This window comes from Cariama cristata, unplaced genomic scaffold, assembly GCF_000690535.1.
Source record: "Cariama cristata isolate BGI_N322 unplaced genomic scaffold, ASM69053v1 scaffold1292, whole genome shotgun sequence".
Taxonomy (NCBI): Eukaryota; Metazoa; Chordata; class Aves; order Cariamiformes; family Cariamidae; genus Cariama; species Cariama cristata.
In genome coordinates this window covers 49,675-68,055 of record NW_009603025.1, presented here as the reverse complement: position 1 = coordinate 68,055, position 18,381 = coordinate 49,675, and the positions used below count along the sequence as shown (strand labels likewise).

Here is an 18,381-nt window from a genome sequence, read left to right as displayed (position 1 = left end):
AAAAAAGAAAAAAAAAAAGAGGAGGGCACTGGTAAACTCCAGCTCTTTCTGCCAGCATAAAAACAGGCAATGGGGGGAGCAATGCCAGAAGATCAAAAAATGCCACTGTCCTCCTTCAGGAAAAAGATGGTGAGAAAGACCTTTCCATTTCCACTTGCACACCCTCTTCCTTCCCCACCCAAAGACATTCAGCATGAAGGCCAGTGCAGCTGTCAGAGCTCTCTGCATGGCAGCTCTCCTCTTCAGCAAGACTTTTCCTTCTTGAAGAAACTAGTCTGTCAATCAGACATTCGTAGCCTAAAAAAAACCCAAACAGATCCTCTGGCAATTCAGAAGCAATACCTACCGATGGGAATGCAGCTCATGGCTTTCACACTCCCCAGCCCAGACTAGCCAGTAGGTAGCCACTTACAGACCGGACCCAAAACTTCTCCACAGACCAGGAGCAGGGCTGGCAAGACCTACCACTCCACCAGTAAAGATCTACCTCTCCACCAGTATCCCATCTTCCCAAAGAGCTCCTCTCAGAGGCTGTGTTTTTCTCAGAGCAATGCATCATCACAGAAAGCATTTCAGAAAGAGGCTTCGGCTATTTTGTCAAAGGCTACCAACGCTGTCGGATTGGCCACTAGTTAACAATAAAAAAGAAATAAAATAAATTCACAGGGTTAGAAGTTGGGAAGAGGGATCTGAATGAGTGCAGCTATACTGGCCATTACAGTAATACTTTGGTAGCCATCCCCTTCCTTCATAGGGACAGAGAGCTCTGGGACCAAGGATTTTACAGTCAAGGGGGGAAGAGAGGAGAGACAGTAGGGTTAGTTTTGCCTTGCTGTATACAGCTCACATGGTTATTTCCGAACCACAGTATAAAGAGTCCAGAGCATCTCTCATCCTTGCGCTAATCAAAGGGAAACTGTGTCTGAGAAAGAGGCAAAAGCGGAGTGCTCAGGAAGACAATTTATATAAAAAACCCTTTGATGCCCAAAGACGGATATTTAATTTGCTTCTCATAAAAAAAAAAAACAAAAAAAAAAAAAAAACTAAAAAACTTTCAACTTATCCTGATTTGAAAAGAAAACAGCGGCTGCGAGCAGCAAAGAGTTGGGGATTTGAAGAAGAATGTGTGTTAAGGCACTCCATAGCCAAACCACCGCTCCACTGCTCACCAGGGGAATACCCCCCACCCCCAGCGCACCCTTAGGGTTTTTCAATGGACGGGGTGTTAAAACAGCCAGATGGCAAGGTCTTCTTGATGTCTTCCAGGTTGCTAATGTCCTTCAGGATCTCTTCAATGTCCCTGTTGTAGGCCTGTATCGCATCATCTTGCTTCCTGGCTTCTCTCTCAAGGAAAGAGACTTTCTGGTCCAGGTCGCTATCTTTCATCTGGTCTTTGGCACTGTTCAGAGTACCCTCAATTTCATTCAGTTTGTTCAAGTCCACCGTCTCCAGTTGCCCTGAAAAGCAAACAGCAAATAGTGAAGTCCATTAAAAAAACAAACAAAAAACCCCCAAAAAAACCACAAACAAAAAACAAACCCTCTGACACTCTGGTTTTGGGTGCTTACACAGCTGAGCCCATATCGAGACCTCCATCAGGCCATCTCTGCATTAGACACAGCGTTTAAAACAGGACCAACCAAATGGGTTACACCCTCAGTGCCTCAGAAATGGTCCTCAGCTTGCAGAAAAGCAATACCAAACATTCCACAATGAGCTCTGAGGCTACCCCAGGAAAGAAAGAGAAAAAAACCCCAAAGTCCTTGCCAAAAACATGCAAACCCCATTTCTAGAAGACAACAGACCCATTCGATTCCTTGCAAAGCACCGGCAGGGAAGCCGGCACTCCACGCCAGCTGCCAGCACTGCCACATCAGGAACAAACTCAAAGGCATACGGCATATTAAGGACAGTCCTACCTAATTGATCCAGCAGGTCGTTAATGACAGTGAGCAAGCTGTTCACAGAGTTCTTTGCTTTTCTTGCATTGTCTTCTGCCTCCTGGGCAGCCTGTGAGGCCTGCAGGGTATTAAAAAAAAAAAAGAGAGCACAAAAAAAGGCTGTAGGGATTATGAAACTGCTGTCTCTCCTCTTTGTAGGTCTGCCCAAGCATTTAGTCACACACATCCCTGGCTCCTCTCTCCAGGACAACACTCGTGCTCTGAGATCTTTCTCACAGGGCTGGCAAAGACTGACAACCTTCAAATAATCAGTCTTCTGATTATTTCAGGATGAGTATCCCTGATAACTGAGCAGGATTTTGCAGTAAAAGTCAGAACAGAGTCAACAGGGCTACAGTCAGGTTTCAGTTAAAATAAAAGTGTTGCACTAAGAAATTTCAAATTCCAGCAGAGAACCTACGCTAATGCACCAGAGGAGCTCCTTTGCTCATCTCATGTTCTCAATCCCACTTAAAACTTGGAAGAGACTGAACACTGGCTGGACCCATTGCTGTCTTTGCAAGAGGACCACAGAAGAAAAGCTTGCGTCAACCAGGACAGCAGGGAGAAGGCAGCTTCTTGCCACTGCTGCCACCTGCCAGCATTACTTACCATGCCTGCCATCATCATATCCTGCTCAGCATCATCCTGCTTTCGCTTCAGCTCTTTTTCTGCATCCTCTAGTTGTTTCATCATGTCATCCACTTCTCTGGCCAGCCCCGTCACATCAGCAAAAGTCTTGTCAGCTTCGGCTTTGGTAGCAGCAGCACTCTACAACCAACAAGGGAAACAGGATGGAAAAAAAGGTGGTGAAGGTGCAGAACTTCCTTCAGTCCTTTTCATCAAAATGCACCGATTTCCTATCATGCCATATTTTGCATTCCCTAGTGGGGAATACGGCAGAAAGCACGTCGGGCTCACCAGGAAATACTGGAACAGAAGAGTTTACGCAGTTACACACCACTGTCTTGGTGGAAGGTGGCTTCAGAACCACAAAGGACTCACCTTCTGAACAGAACTGGCGATTTTCTCGGCATCATCTGCTTTAGCCTTGGCTTCGCGGGCATCCGCAGCAGCATTGCCAAGCGCCAGCTCCGCCTGGAGAGTCTTATTGTTGGCTTCAGCAATGGTCTGGGTGATAGCAGGAATCTTTTTCAGCGCCTCCTCAGCTGCTGTCTTGTTATCATTCACCCGCTTATCAAAATCTGAGAAAGGGTAAAACAGATTCGTATCACTTGCTCCAGAAGAGCCTTAGGATGCTTCTTTGACCAAGGTACCCAGGCTTTGCCATCTTGACATTAGAGGGATGAAGAGAAAACTGGGATGGGGGTCAGGGTACGTGCTTGTAGCTCTCCCTATTACACGTCCTCTGACACTAAATAAGGAACTCAAACAAAAGGAGATTTCTAGTCACTGAAAACGTGTTTGTTTTCTTTAAAGAAAACAACCAGAAAAGCCAAAAGAACCCACCCAACACTCAGGCACCAGCAACAGCATGGCCCATTTAACCAAGATACCCTACTGCCAAGTGACTTGTCACACAGGAATTGAAGGATTCCCTGCAAGTGCTCTCTCTTTACCTTTCAGGTTGCTGAGAATGGTATTAGCCTCCTGTAGTGTGCCATTGCCCTTCCGAGCAGCCTCTTCAGCCAGGGCTTTCGCTGCATCTGCTCGAGCCAAGAGCTGGTCTGCGGTCTAAGGAGACATGACATGTATCGACACATCCTTAACTTTCGAAGGACAACCATCAAGGTGTATCAAAAAGCATTGCTCAGCCTGAAACACCAACATTGTACAGAACAGCATTCATCCCTGAGTGGCAACACTTCCTCTGAAACCAGGTGAATTCAGGCACTTCTGGAATACTGTTCTGGATGCAAAGATGACATCACACCTGGCAAGCATCCCCTGTTGTCCCATATAGCCTCAATGCTATTGCTTTTACTGGCTTTTTGCATCTCCTCTCTGGGACCATTCTTCATTGTTCTCCTAAGTAACAAGCAGTGCTAAAGTAAGACTGAATAAGACCAAATCTTTCGTATCTGGCCAGTTACTTGTTTTCTTTTGTTTTTTCCAGGGAACAAAAGCCTGCACAAAACAGAACTGACCTGCTGCTCCGTCTTCCCTTTCTCCAAGAGGTTCTTTACTTCTAGCTCTTTTCCCTTCATGTCTTCTCTCAAGTCCTCATAATCTTTCAGCTTCCTGGCAATTAGCAGATCTAACTCCTCCGCTTCCTTCTTGATCTTATTTGCTTCATTCTGCAGGTGTAAATCACAAACAAACGCAGATTCCTGAACATGAAAGAATTTCTGAGGAGGTGGCAAAACACAGTATAGTTTCTAACAGTCAAACAGGCAGAAGCTATGATGGATTGCCGTGTCTTACAACTACAGTCATAACTTTGCCTTCAAAGCTGTGAATACAAGGGTCAGTGCAACAAAGGACAGAGATTGCAAACAGTTTTGTATGCAAGAAAAATCTACTGCACTACAGTGAGCACAGGAGAGGGAGCCGTTCTGCAGGCTTCAGAGAGAATTGAAATTTTTGCTCTTCTCTGTTCAAGCCAAGATGTTTGGCAAACAACATTTCACCCCATTTTTTTTTGTCCTTCAGAGATTGGGGGAGGTGAGGGTTTATGTATGTAGTTTCCCACACAAAAGCTGAAATGCACAAGTCTGGATTATGCCTACATGGACATATATTCCACAGATTGTTCTTATGCAGAGAAAGATTAGCAGAGCACATGCAAGGTATGTCGGTATCCTAGCACACTGCTGTAATGCTTATCGTCATCGATCTTTAAAAATGCTGCGCATGATGCTTCCCACACGTACCTCTAGCCCCGTGGAATCCACGGTAGGCAGACTGGTGAGATTAGCGTAGATCTGCAGGGCTTTGTTTCCAGCTTCCTCTGCCTCTGCAAGCACCCTGTTGGCCTGTTTCTCTAGGTCTCGAGAAATGTTCCTTGCTTGATTATACCTAAAAAAACCCCCAAGGATCCAGTTACGCTACAATTTTTTTGGTAGAACTGAACTTACTAAAGGAGTAGAGAGGCTAAGAAATTGAAAGACAACTCCCACAAAACCCAAAGCATACAATGCTACAGAAGGCATCTTAGTTTTAAGCACCGCTCTAAAGCCAGGAAATAAAACCAATTTTCTGTTACTGACTCACTTCTGGTTGAGCTCATCAATGTCACTTGCAGTTTGGTTTTCCCCAGCCAGGGTCTTCAGCAGCAGTTGATATGCTTCTGTGGAAGTATCATTTGCTGCCTTGGCTATGCGAACAATCTCATCGGCTTCTTTTTTGTGTCTGGACAAGATTACAGAAGAAAATAATGCCATTAGAATTGCCAGCCAGTGGTTTCTATCCTCAATTCTAGATCCTATTTTCTTTCAGACTTTTTTTCTCTCTTACTTTTCCTTCCTTCACCCAGATTTGCACATGGAAGACGCCAAAATATTTGCAATGGAAGACGTTGTTTGAGACCGTCTCTGCAACCAAGGCATCACACCAGCAGTGCCCACAAGATCAGCTGAAAGGCACCACAACAGTTGTACCCATCCCTCATTCATGTGTCTAGTGTTTGCCCTCAATGATACATAGGCATGCACTCACAGTGCCAGTTCCTCACTCAGAAAAGGGCGTGTGTTTCCTATCAAACAAATTAAATTTTGCTTCCCCCTTGTAGGGAAGAGCAGGACCCTCGTGGGGCCTGTGAGGAGCGTGTCTTCCCACAGTACCTTTCAGCCAGCTTACGGGCCTCTTCCGCCAATAGAGTCATGTTGTTAGGGTCCCCGCTTGACTCCGGAGGTGTAATGGACTGGAAAAAAGAAAAGAAAGAAAAAAATCTTAAAGCTCTTCTTTCATCTTTTATTCATCTTTGCTTTAAATATTTATTGTCATGATCTACATGCTTAGAGATGCATCTAACCTACTTCTGACTTCTCTATATTTTTTTCTTAACCCACGCAGTTTCCACCGCTGGTTATCCCTTAGAAACAAAGGTGCTGATATTTATTCTGATATTTACTTAGGGGTTCTTACGTTGGTTTCTTTGAGCAGGGGCTAAGATACAATCTATGACAGACACTGGTGATCTTCCTTTATTTATTTCCCGTGACCTTGGGTAGGGGAAAAGATATTTCCATGGCAAAGTTGCTATGTGAGAGAGAGAGAGAACAAGCAGAGAAACACACCAGAGGGCACAGAAAGGAAAGGCCCTCTCCTCTCCTAACCGCGTGGGATCTTGGCAGCACACTCACCACATTGGCAGCTGCCATCTTTGCCTTCTCAAGCAGATCAGAAGCTAAGCTGATCAGGTGCTCCGTGTCCTCCACCCGCACCCGGGCTTGCTCTGCCAGGTTCTCCGTCTCCCGCACCGTGCCCTGGATGTTCCTCAGCCTGTTGAGCTGACTCACTAGGGTGCTGTTGATGTCTTTGAGACGATCCATGAGGCCCTGATCTACGTCTGAAACACACAATATAAAAGAGAGGAAGCAAAATTAATTACAGCAGGAAGAGAAGCTGGAGCAGCAGTTTACCACTGCAGGCAACACGTTGGTAGGTTAATCCCCTATTGAAAGGGGACCAGTAAAGCCATTTCGTTAAGTCAGTCAGCTTGAGATCAAAGTCATCATCAGAATGTGCACCAGATATAAGAAACGAAAAGTCATTAACTACTAATAAGACAATCCTGCTGGGTGTTGGAACCAACTCCGATAGGGGATTTTGTGTTCAGAATCATGTTCCACCTCTATCACTGACTTAAAAAAGACAACAGAGCTGCTCCTCAAGAGGCATGAAACATTCGCTTTGTGAATTCTCTTTAGCTCAACTCCTAGAAGTTAAGCAGGGATGAAGGAATAGGGGGGCTGCACGTTATTCCCCACTTTGGGCAATGGCGGCTGCTCCCGAGCCAGCCACAGTCTCCATACAGAGCAGCTAGAAGATGTGTGGAGTAGCAAACCCACCCCAAACTCACCCCCCTAAACCAAAGGGACAACAAAAGCTGGCAGGATAGAGCCTTGGTTCTCCAATCTGTAGAACCTATGAGCCCCCCAGACTTTCCCAAATTTTTGGACCAACAGGTAACTCCCCCCAACAGTGTCTTAATAATAGAGTCATAAAAGCACAGATACATCCCTCATGACCAGGAGCAATTACTTTTGAAAAGGTGATAACATTATTAAGAGATGAAGTACAAGCAGAAGCGTGTGGGCCTCCAAAATTAAGATTTTTCCCCAAATACGTTGCCTTGACCTTGCAGCAGATCTTACTTATTGAACATGAACGTTTGACACATTTCAAAAACGTACTACAAACTACGTATCAAGTAGAAAAACACAAGTAAGTGCTACAAGTGTGCACAGATTTTTGCAAGAGTAGTTTTTGCTGCATTTAACTTGTCTCTTAGGGAAGAGCAAGGAAGCTGGGGAAGGGTCTGGAGCACAAGTCTGATGGGGAGCGGTTGAGGGAGCTGGGGGTGTTCAGTCTGGAGAAAAGGAGGCTGAGGGGAGATCTGATTGCTCTCTACAACGACCTGAGAGGAGGTTGTATCCAGGTGGGGGTCGGTCTCTCCTCCCAAGTAACAAGTGATAGGACAAGAGGAAACGGCCTCAAGTTGCGCCATGGGATGTTTAGATTGTATTTTAGTAAAAATTCCTTCACCCAAAGAGTTATTGAGCACTGGAACAGGCTGCCCAGGGAAGTGGTGGAGTCACAACCCTAGACGCATTTAAAAGACATGCAGGTGTGGTGCTTAGGGACATGGTTTAGCGGTGGGCTTGGCAGTGCTAGGTTAATGGCTGGACTCCATGATCTTAAGGGTCTTTTCCAACTTAAATGATTCTACGGTCCTAAAAGGTGGAAAGAAAGATGAAAAATACCAGCACAAAACGCAACGCATTCCCTCACCTCTCTCCAATCCGCACTCTCCTACTCCCCTACACGGGACTATTATCTAGGCACGGATGCCAAGCAGGCAGCATAAAACTACCTCAGCTAAAACTGAGAAGACCTTCAGTGATCATTCCCACTGGCAGGAATCTTCCCAAGCAAACACAAGCGTTAGATGCACGTCAGTTTTTCCCAGCTTCACGCAAAGGGGACAGATTTTTCCAAAGTGGTCTGAAATCAGTTAACTAATTCCCTGGGGAACATCTTTTCCTGCAACATCAACAGTCGTCTTGAAGTTGCTCTTCTCCCAAACACACATCAGCTTATACACTAAAAACACCCTAAGGACAAATAACTGTCACATTGCTCAACATCCTGCTCACAGACACCCTATGGTAGAGGTGACAGTACAAGAAACAATTTGAAGCAGAGTTTAACAGGAAAAATAGCTACAGGCCACCACAACAGCACTTTTCAGAACATTATACACTTTATGGTGGGATAATTAAGCTTGCCAGCAGGATTTTAAAGCCTTCATTCTGATCACTGACAATATCCCCACAAGAACTGCTTTACGTCGAAATGTCCGAGCAAATTTATAAGCATAAGTAGTATATTGGAAAGTCTTCTGCTTGTTTAACAAGTAAGTAAAAACCTCCTTTGCATCTGGAGAAAAGGGTAACACATAAAACACTTGCTTCTCTACAGAGCTAGAGGCAGATCTTTACTTTGCGTGTACAACAGAGACCACTGGGAGAACAGCAGGGATAAAAGCACAGCCACCGTTGTTTTGATAACAACCTACACTGTCTCAGCGCTATCTGAAATAGCTGTCTGTCCCGATGCACAGCATAGGCTTGAAATAAAACACACTGCATCCAAAGGGAACAGCAACACCAAGCAAAGAGCTCATTTCACATTGCTCCACAGCTCATCAGGTCAACTCACCTTTGCTCTTTTGTGCTTCCTGGAGTAACTCCATAACATCCCTTTCTGCCTGCTTCAACCTCTCTTCAAAGGCTTGATCGGTTACAGTTTCTTCTCCTGTACCCAGATTTGCTATAAGATTTTCCAGCTCTTGCAATCTCTCTCGTTGTTCCGCCACCTACACAAGAGGGACAGAGCACAGCTGCAACACAGAGCTAAATACCTCGAACATCTCTGCTTTCAGCAAGAGTCAGCCAAGCCATGGGCGTAAAAGCTGCTGCGCAAGCGGGCACGTGCCACCGTCTCCAGCGGTACCAACAGTGGCATTTGCGGCCTTACCTTATCTTTCACTAATCTGTAGCAGGCCGGACACTCTTGGCAGCCCGGCCACGAGCGGTTATAGAAATAGTTCTCTTCACACTGGTCACAGCGGCTGCCCACAAAGCCTTCCTTGCACTCACAGCGACCGTTCTCCCCGCACTGCAGGGAGCGTGAACCCTCAGGATCACAGTCACAGGCTGCAGGAAAGTTAAACCTCAGTCAGACTGGAGGAGATGCAGAAATACCCTAAAACCCTCAGGGCAAGAGCATACCCTCAATACCCTAAAACGTCTGCAAGAGCAATGGGGTACAAAGCCGCAGCTGGAGCCCCGCTCCCGACTGGGGCACTTCTATGCACAACAGGGCACCCTGTCTAGTTGGACGCAGCATTCATTGCATGTGTTCACAGTGTTGCTATTGCCTCTCCCACAAAGCAGCATCATTTTCTACCCCATTTCATTGTAACCAGCTGCAGTTAATTTTTCTGCTCTTTACAGGCAAGGATATTGCAGAGGAAAGTTTGGATCATCCTGTTTTTCAATCATGTTTACAAGATCCATTGCTCCTCGAAACAGAACCTGAATATTCAGGTCTGCGCAGCTACTCTGCAAATGACATTTAACATTAGGAAACAGGACTGTTGCAAGGCAAGATTCATAGAACGTATTTACACTGAAGAGAAGTGGGTATCTAAGTAAGTTGGGAGTTCTTCCTACCTCCAATTAAAAAAAAAAAATTAATAAAATAAAAAGGGGATAAGCTATTATACAGAGATTAAATTCCACCATGCAGAGTGTGGACATAAAAGCACTAACTTCTGCTGTGATGAAGAGCGAGGTGAGGAAATACCTTCCCAGAGACAAGAGGAAAGCAAAGGCAAGGCTGGCTGTGCAACATCCTTCCCATCTGCCTTGCCCCAGCCTCTCAGACTTACGCTTACAGCCTTCGGAGCCAAAGCCAAAGTGGTTGACCTCGCATCTGTCGCAACGCTGGCCGGCGATGCCGGGCTGGCACTCGCACTGCCCGGTTCGGATGTCGCACTGGCCGTTGGTGGAGCCCAGCGCGTGGCAGTTGCACCTGGGGGAGGCAGGCAGACGTCAGGCGGTGACACAGAAGGAAAGTACAGGTGAAACGCCTCTCTGAAGGAGCTCTAATGAGCACAGCTCAACATTTCCATTTGCCAAGTATCACTTTTCTTGCTGTGCAGATGCAGGAGGCGAGGCACTGGGCCTTTGAACTGTGCAAGGTCACTTGGTGCCCGCACTAAAAAAAGGAACGAGCCCTTGCTACCAACAATCACACAGTCACGTGGCACTTTTCTATTTAAAACCCCAATTTAGAGCTATTTATAAAGCTATTTATAAGTCAAGCTTTTTGTACAGCCTTCATAGCTGCTCCTTGACTGCTGCTCTTCCCCACCCATAGCAGCATCGAGGCACACCAGTTACTTATGACAAACATCGTATTTCTGCACCAGGTAAGCACAGACTCCCCACCCAAAACCAGGCTCTTTGCCCCAAGCCAAGGCAAACATCACCTCTCACAGCCACGTCCACTCTGGAGGTTGAAGAAACCAGGCTCACAGGCACTGCAGTCCCTCCCAGTGACGTGAGACAGGCACTCGCACTGCCCAGTCACTTGATTGCAACTCGTCTGCTGATTCACCGTGCCGTAGGGATTGCAGTGACAAGCTGCAAAAATAAGAGGGATGGAGAAATATACACATGGTTAGAAGTCCCTTGTGGTGTTGGTACTCTGCTAGCTGGTCCCTAAATGGGCCTGGATCCAAAACACGCGGCAGCCCAGCCCCTGCATCGCACAATGTTTTTGCTTTGATGGCAGTAAGCACCCACAAACACAAGCTTTTTAGCAAGCTAGAACCACCAAAGAAGGATAAAGCCACGCATGGCTGCTGATAGGCAGGAACAACAGCCTGACGTTGTGTCCTAACAACACATCAGGAAACAGCAGCTCTTGGGGACAAAAACATTTTTAAATGCAAGAGAAACTGGCTCTCACCTTTGCACTTGTCGGCAGGATCGGGGGCCAGGGGGTTCCCGAAGAAGCCATCTTTGCAGCGGTCACAGTAGAAGCCGGCGGTGTTGTAGATGCACTTGAGGCACTCGCCCGTCTGGCGGTCACAGTTCCCCACGGCGTTGGGATCGATGTTGTCGTTGCACTGGCAGAGGCGGCAAGGCCTCACAGCACCATTTTCCCCCAATGGGTCTCCAAAATAGGCATCGTCACACAGCTCACATCTCTTGCCTGGGAGGCGACAGAAACACCCGTGCTGCAGCAGAAAGCCTTCTGCTGTCTCACCCAGATCCCCTTTACATTCTCTTCTGAAAAGTAAACCCTTCAGCTTCCTCCCCTTTCATCCTTCCGTTGGGGCCAGAAGGGTGCACAAAACCACACACAAATCCCTCCCCATCTCTAAACTTAAGCCACTTTTTCACTGGAACCTTGCATTACAAATTATTTCAGCTCCTCCTTTCCCTCCTATCCCTTTAAGCCAAACCTATTTGTTGTAATTTGTTGTTAATATAAGAGTCCAAGCAGGCAGAGCTCCATCAGGCATCACTACTCCAGGAAGCCCCACTGCCAACAAGATCTGCCAAACCTCCACGGGCAGCCACTGAAGCATCCAACTCAGCAGCTCCCTACATTTCCTACAGATTTGACCTCTCCAGCCAGCCATAAGCTCCGTTTCTTAGGCAGTTCTTGCAGACGCAAACACTCTTTTCCCTCACATCCCAAGGCAGCAGCAGGACACAGGTGGAACTCTTGTGCGATCACATAGCTACCAGTAAAGATGAGGTTGTACTGACACCCGAGCTGCAGGGAACCTGGAGCCCTGGACTCCACTTTGGTTCACAAAGCCACGGCAGCCATGAGAACCACCAAGAGCTGCTTCTGTGCTTGGTCAGGGGGTTTTCTAAGCATTTACAGGTATTCTGTAGTTTGGACTCTGCCACGCCAAGCATAAAATCAGCAGAGAAGTACGGAGGCTGCCAACCACCCTAAGGCTTCCTTGCTGTTTGCAGGCAGAACAAAAGGCTTTGCTTAACGACTCGGGTATGTGCTTGGACTTCACAGTTTATCTCTAAGAAAAAAAAGATATGTACCCATCCACGTATTTCTCTTTAAAACTGCTGAGCATAGATTTGGTCTTGTATTATTTGGGCACTGCGGTCTTCCAGCTTTTCCTAGGGAGGGCACTGGCCCTCCCCTGCAAGCGTCCTGCAGTGCCTCTCCAGCTGGCAAGCTACATCTTCTAATTTTATTTCAATCTGACCTGGTTTCCTGGCTCTTTTAAATCTATCCTCTTTTCTGCCCTACCATGCAATTAACAGGGCTCTATTAGAAGCTAACATGGTTCACCTACGTAGCACAGAAAAGTTCAGGTTTTGCACAGATTAAGCCTTTGTTTCCCTTTTGTTCTCAAGAGACAGGCACAAACAACATAGGTAGCCCTGAGCCTCGCACAGGACAGAAAATAGGGCTGAGGAAGGGAGAAGGATTTGAACCACAAGTCACAGCAGCTTTCAGTGCTGCTCAGTGCAGGCCAGAGCCCCAGAACTGGCAGGAGACATTTCCACAGGCACGTGGGGTGTAGAAAAAAAAACACAACACACAAGTTTTTTTGTGCAGGAACACACCTGTAGTGCCAGCCTGGCAGCTGGTGCACACAACCTCCTTCGTGCGGGGCACGATGGCACAGCTCGAGCCTCCTGGACATGGGCAGGGCCGGCAGTCCGAGGCCGTGCCTGCCGTCGCATCTCCGTAATACCCATCACTGCACTTCTCACAGTGAGACCCCGCCGTGTTATCCCTGCAATTGCACACACCTGGAATAGAGAGGGACATGGGTTTTGCTTCATCATCCAACCCAGAAAGAACCACCTCTTGCTGCTCCCTATTTTATCAGCCCCTCTTACCCGTCTCAGGTTCGCACATCTCACTGTGCCCATTGCAAGCGCAAGGCACGCAGGGGCTGTAGGGTCCGAGGCTTGGCGTCTCTCGCCGGTATCCAGAGGAGCAGCGCTCACAAAACTGCCCCTCATATCCTGCTGGACAAGAGCAGCTCTCCACCCAGACCGCGGGGACGCCGGGTCCGGGACGAGCGCTTGTGATGGTAACGTCATCCAGGTGGCCAGCACCTAGAAAGCACCGAGAGGGGAAATGCTTTGTAACCATAAAGGCTCTCATCACTGCTTCACCAAACACACATCTGAATGGTACAAGAGACAGACAGGTGGACACTCAGAGTTGGGAAGGTGAATCAAGAAGCAAAATCCTCCAGGAAGTTTTAGACAGATGAGAAAAGATGTAAAATAGGTTCACGAAGGGCATGCGCAGGGCAGGAAAGTTGAGAATAAGGATACAGAGGATGCTGAGAACAACACGTGAGCAAGTACCGACAGTTAAAATAAGCTCCATTTTGCATGCATATGGTTTCCATTTCCAAATCAAACACCAAAACCAATTCCTGTTTTTCTAGGGAGGACAGACCATCTCTCCGGCAATTTTAATACATCGTCTCTAATACAGCGTCTGCAAACCATGCCTCAGGGCAAACTTTTCAGCTATTCCTCTTGAGCCATTCCTTCAGTTGGCATTTGAATGCTCCCCCCTCTCCTCCCTGCCCCTTCCCTGGAGCAAAACAGAGCCCAGACATAAAATAGCTGGTTTTTAACGTACAGCAGCGTGTTTGTACCACCGCAGCAGCTCCACAGCACCAAGCAGAGCCTCAGCTCCCGCATATTAGCAGTGGCTACAGCACTCGGGAGATGGCTTGCTCCACACCTTCCCTCCCCTCCATTTCACAACCCCACACTCCTCTTTATGAGCCACCTCTACTGAAAACACTTGCAGCTTTCCCACTTTCCCCAAATGTAAATTCATCCTTTGCATCTTTCTGCAAAAATTCTTCTTCACACAACAGTATCTGAGGACTCCGATATTTTTGCTCCTAATTCGTGCCTGATTTTTACAAACTCTTATTACAAGGAACTTTCCCTCAAGTTCAGCACAGGCAGGGCTTTCAAGACCTTGTCCTTCCCATTTGTCATGCCAAGGCAAGACCAGGAAACAGGGGGGATGTAACCATTCCCAGGTGGAGCAGAAACTGAGGTCAAATGTCGTAAACGCCCTACATCTCTCCTGTCGTGTCCTTCAGGACTCTGTGCTATGTATTTCTACTGATTTGGAAGACACTGGCTATGCAAGACAGCAAAACACCCATGTTTAGAACCAAACAATCAGGAGGTGATGGGTGCTCAGCTTCCAGACTCTCAAAAGCAGCACTTTCTTCCCCATGCCCTCTTCAGGAGGCCTAGGAGAAGCTGTTACGCAGGAAGGTCAGGCAAAAAGCCATCAGCACAGGCTTTGCCAAATAAGCTGCCACCTGCCTATGACAAGGCCCTAAAACAAATCAACCCCAGCACTAGTCGAATGAGTCCACCCCCTCTCTCCTGCGACATTCCACTCAGCAACTTACTTCTTTCACTGTACGTCCCACGGATCTTGATGGAAGTCAAGTTGTGGAGAAGCTTCTGGAAGTCAAATGCCGTAAGAACAGGCCTCCACGGGTAATCTGTAGCCTCGTGGAGCCTACAGAGAAGAGCCATGCATCATCAGCAAAGCTTTCAGATGCTAACAGCTGTGCCCTTTTAAAGCACCCTTTCCAACAGCGGTATGCTGTTGCAACATAATTCACATACACTTATGCAATGCTGCTAGATAACGAGCTTCAAATTAACCTGATAAGACTGCTCTTCTGAGCTAAAATTAATGCTGTTTGTTTTCTGCAAAGCTCAGAGGCCAGGGGCACCACAGGCTAGGGCCCAGCTGCTCCCACTGCGCCTACATGAGTCCTCTCACCTGAAGGCGTAGACCAGCGCATTCTCACTGGGGTAAGGATTGCCCTGGGCAATAAGCGGCACCGACACTCTGAGCCCAGCCCCTTCCAGCACCAGGTCCTCTGCTGAGAGACGCGTGTCTCGTCTGTCCACACGGAAGGAGAAGGTCAGGTTTTGCCCGTAACTCAAAACCTGGTTGCCCAAGAACTTGCCTGAAAGGGAAAGAAATCTTTCCAGTTAGGGGACAGAACAGAAAGGGCACAAGCAGCACAGAAAGCCTCACTTCTCAAATGACCTACGTGGTGCAATGAAATACATGGGGAAGTAGCTGTCCGAGATAACAGAGATATCCTGGGTCTCTGCACTCCACTGGAGTGAGACTTCCGAGCCATCACGCTGCTCAGCACGCCACTCGTCCTCTCCTTAAAAAAAAAAAAAGAAGAAAAGAAAAAAAAGAAAATGTGCAAGAATTAACAACCTCTGGAGATTTAACTTTGCACACACTTCTCTTATATATGAGCAGCATGTGGTATGACAACCAATCTATAGCCTGTACACTGGCACTAACAGACTTCAGAAAGTAGCTGTGCAGAACACAGATAGCCAACACCATCTTCCCAATTTAAGGCCCTAATTCGAGTGCTGACTTGAATCCTCTGAACTTTGAACCCTACCACAACTACTTGTTCCAAATCTTCTTTTCTAAAGAGCTTAAGCAGGGATGGGAAAACCTGCAGTCCCTATGACTTGATGAGAGTTTCAGCCTTTGTACAAACTGTTCCCCAGTGGAATTTTAATTAAAAAGATGTTCTTTTCAGACGACGCAGCATGAAAACATGCATACACAGGAAACTGACTGTATGAAAAAAGACTTTTCCTGAGCTTACAGACCCATCAGAAACACAACTGTGCTTTATTCAGAGCTGTGTAAACCCCAAATCTAAAGCGATTATAATCCTCTCAATCGGAAACTCCTGATTTGGTTCTAAAACCGAGGAAAAGCCCCCTTGCCAGCCTCAAGCCATGAAAGGTTTATCTTTGCAACTCCCGCTTGCACCTGCATGGCGTACATTAGCGCTGGGTTCCCGAGGCCAGAGCTCTGTATTCATTCCTCCCTAGCTGAATGAAAGAGTTGCAGACATGGAAGCTCCTGGTAACTTCAGAAGTAACTCAGTACTTCCAAAAGAGAGATTCTGGACCTGCCTGCCCAAGGTTTGTGAATTTGCACAGAAAGGAAGGAGCAGGTTTTTTAGTTGCTTCTGACTTGAGTCTACAGCCCAACCTGAGATACAAAGGAAAGCTCAATTTTACCAAACTGGAAGCTGGAGGTGATGCTGTAGATACTGTAGCCGATGGCGTTGGTGCAGACTGAAGAGTGTCCAAAACAGAAGCAGGGGGTACAGCCCCTTGGATTGGAGGAATCCAGATGGAAAAATCCAGGTTTGCATCTGAAGACATGAAGGAAAGAATTCATTTCCCTGATGCTTACCCCAAGGCCGTCGCTCAAATGTTTCTCATTCTTGAAACAATGCCACAGGAAGCGAAACTCACCTCTCGCAGTGGAAACCTTCAACATTGTCCTTGCATGTACACCGTCCTGTCTCGACGTTGCATTCCCCTGTGCTGCCAGCCAGATTGCAAGAGCATGGCCTGAAAGAGTCAGTAGAGAGGATAACTCATTACGAGCCACACACAGAAAGCTTTAAAAAAGGTACCTAGGTTTGTTTTGGGGTTTTTTGGGGTTTGGTTTTTTTAAGAGAGCCGTAGTCTCCCTTACCTGCACCCAGCTTCGGAGAGGGAGTGAAAACCTGGCTGGCACCGGTCGCACTTCTCACCCATCACGCCAGGTTTGCAGCTGCACTGGCCATAGCTGTCGCATTGCGTGCTGAGGGAGCCTGCGAGGAGAGCAGGGACAGGCACCTCAGCAGAGTTACCCAGCTCCATTAGCCTGCAATTTTTTCAACTTTACAAAATGAGCAAGAAATATGGAAAAAGAAAGCGGGAAGCATAGCTTCAAGCCAATGAGTGACAGCTTACCTAAAGACTGCCTCCGGTTCACACAGATTTTTCCCCTAGCAGCTCTAGAAAGATGAATCATCATCTAGTCTTTCAAACTACATTCAGCTTTTAACTATTTATACATAAAAAGGTTGGTAGGAATATAATTTTAACTTCAAATTGCATTCTCGTCCTTATATTCCTGTTTTGTCCTCAATGTTACCTTTGCATGCCTCTAATTCCAGGCCTGTTTTACCCTGCAATGCACCATTTCCAAGATTTTATTCCCTGAATCCCTTGTATTCTCCCTAACCACCATCTCCCCTTTGCCAGGGGATAATCCTGACCTCTCCCTTCCATGCTCTGAATTCCTCCCTTGATTCCCAAGTTGGATTTAAAAACTAAACCGCCTCCTCGGAGCGAGGCTGCGTGTGCCACTATGAACCCTAACAAACTCTTCAGTAAAACTCTCATTTTTGGAAGGACATCTTTCTCAGTACTGCTCTGATCGAGTAAACTTGCACAAAAAGCACCAGCAGGTTTCTTTAGTCCATGGTGGACAAAATGCTTTCTCCCAAGCACCAGTGTAGCTAGCTGCCGAGGAGCTGTCAGCACTGTAAGAGTTAACTACCAGGAGAAAAGTATTTTAATATAAAGAAACAGTTGCTTCTTTTCACTTCAATCCACTCCAGAAGATTATAGGGAAGTGAAGAGTTATAAGATGATTAGGCTGGACAGGACAGGAGAACTCACAAGACCTTTACCATATACAGCCAAAGTTCAAATCCTCTTTGCAGTCCCACTTATGATTATTTAAGAAAAAACAGTACTTGGACAAAAAATTGCAATCTAAACCCATCCAGGGGCTTCAAATACGCCCTGGGTGTCAGTATGCCACAGGTACAAGCTGATGGCTAAGTTATAAAGCACTCTGAAATTTGTCCTTAAAGACCTGAAAAGTCACCTCCCTGCTTCTTCTCGACTGTCCCGGCTGACACCAATTCTCACGCCTCTTAAAATAATGTCTGACACGAGGACCCAGGAGAGCAGACAGGAGGAAGAAAGAGGCCTTTCTTGGTCAAAAATTTCACAACTGTACAACTCTCCGACCAAATTAAATAGGAGACGTACCCTGGCAGACTTCTCGCTGTCTGCTTTTAGGGCATGCTGCAAGCAACTACTTATTCCAGCTACTCTATTTTGGAACCTCACATCATATTCTACTATCTGTCACCCTTTTGTCTCCTTCCCCTTTATTTGCTGTGGGCTGGTGCAGTTATGGGATCACTCCATACAGGTCAAGTGGTTCCCTTGACAACAAAAAGATTTGTTCTCCTGACAGAATTTTTTTCCTGTGTTTTTTTGGTTTGGGTTTTGATTTGGGGGAGTTTTGGGGGTTGTTTTGTGTTGGTTTTTTGTTTTGGTGAGGTTTTTTT

General features: G+C 46.8%; 1 protein-coding gene across 1 annotated transcript in view; it reads right to left on the bottom strand.

The window, feature by feature from the left end:
- Window positions 1–600: 600 nt before the first annotated feature.
- Window positions 601–18,381, bottom strand: part of LAMC1 (laminin, gamma 1 (formerly LAMB2)) — a gene marked incomplete at its 5' end in the record, with an annotated part of 23,809 nt that continues 6,028 nt past the window's right edge. The window contains 23 exons of the mRNA XM_009694992.1: window positions 601–1,457; window positions 1,920–2,019; window positions 2,553–2,711; window positions 2,946–3,145; window positions 3,521–3,635; window positions 4,049–4,198; window positions 4,775–4,919; window positions 5,115–5,252; window positions 5,684–5,763; window positions 6,206–6,411; window positions 8,787–8,943; window positions 9,105–9,283; window positions 10,021–10,163; window positions 10,624–10,777; window positions 11,106–11,351; window positions 12,746–12,934; window positions 13,025–13,246; window positions 14,587–14,699; window positions 14,970–15,159; window positions 15,247–15,369; window positions 16,259–16,395; window positions 16,499–16,597; window positions 16,725–16,842. Coding sequence (XP_009693294.1) covers window positions 1,201–1,457; window positions 1,920–2,019; window positions 2,553–2,711; window positions 2,946–3,145; window positions 3,521–3,635; window positions 4,049–4,198; window positions 4,775–4,919; window positions 5,115–5,252; window positions 5,684–5,763; window positions 6,206–6,411; window positions 8,787–8,943; window positions 9,105–9,283; window positions 10,021–10,163; window positions 10,624–10,777; window positions 11,106–11,351; window positions 12,746–12,934; window positions 13,025–13,246; window positions 14,587–14,699; window positions 14,970–15,159; window positions 15,247–15,369; window positions 16,259–16,395; window positions 16,499–16,597; window positions 16,725–16,842 — 3,620 coding nt within the window. The remainder of the gene's footprint in view (window positions 1,458–1,919; window positions 2,020–2,552; window positions 2,712–2,945; window positions 3,146–3,520; window positions 3,636–4,048; window positions 4,199–4,774; window positions 4,920–5,114; window positions 5,253–5,683; window positions 5,764–6,205; window positions 6,412–8,786; window positions 8,944–9,104; window positions 9,284–10,020; window positions 10,164–10,623; window positions 10,778–11,105; window positions 11,352–12,745; window positions 12,935–13,024; window positions 13,247–14,586; window positions 14,700–14,969; window positions 15,160–15,246; window positions 15,370–16,258; window positions 16,396–16,498; window positions 16,598–16,724; window positions 16,843–18,381) is intronic.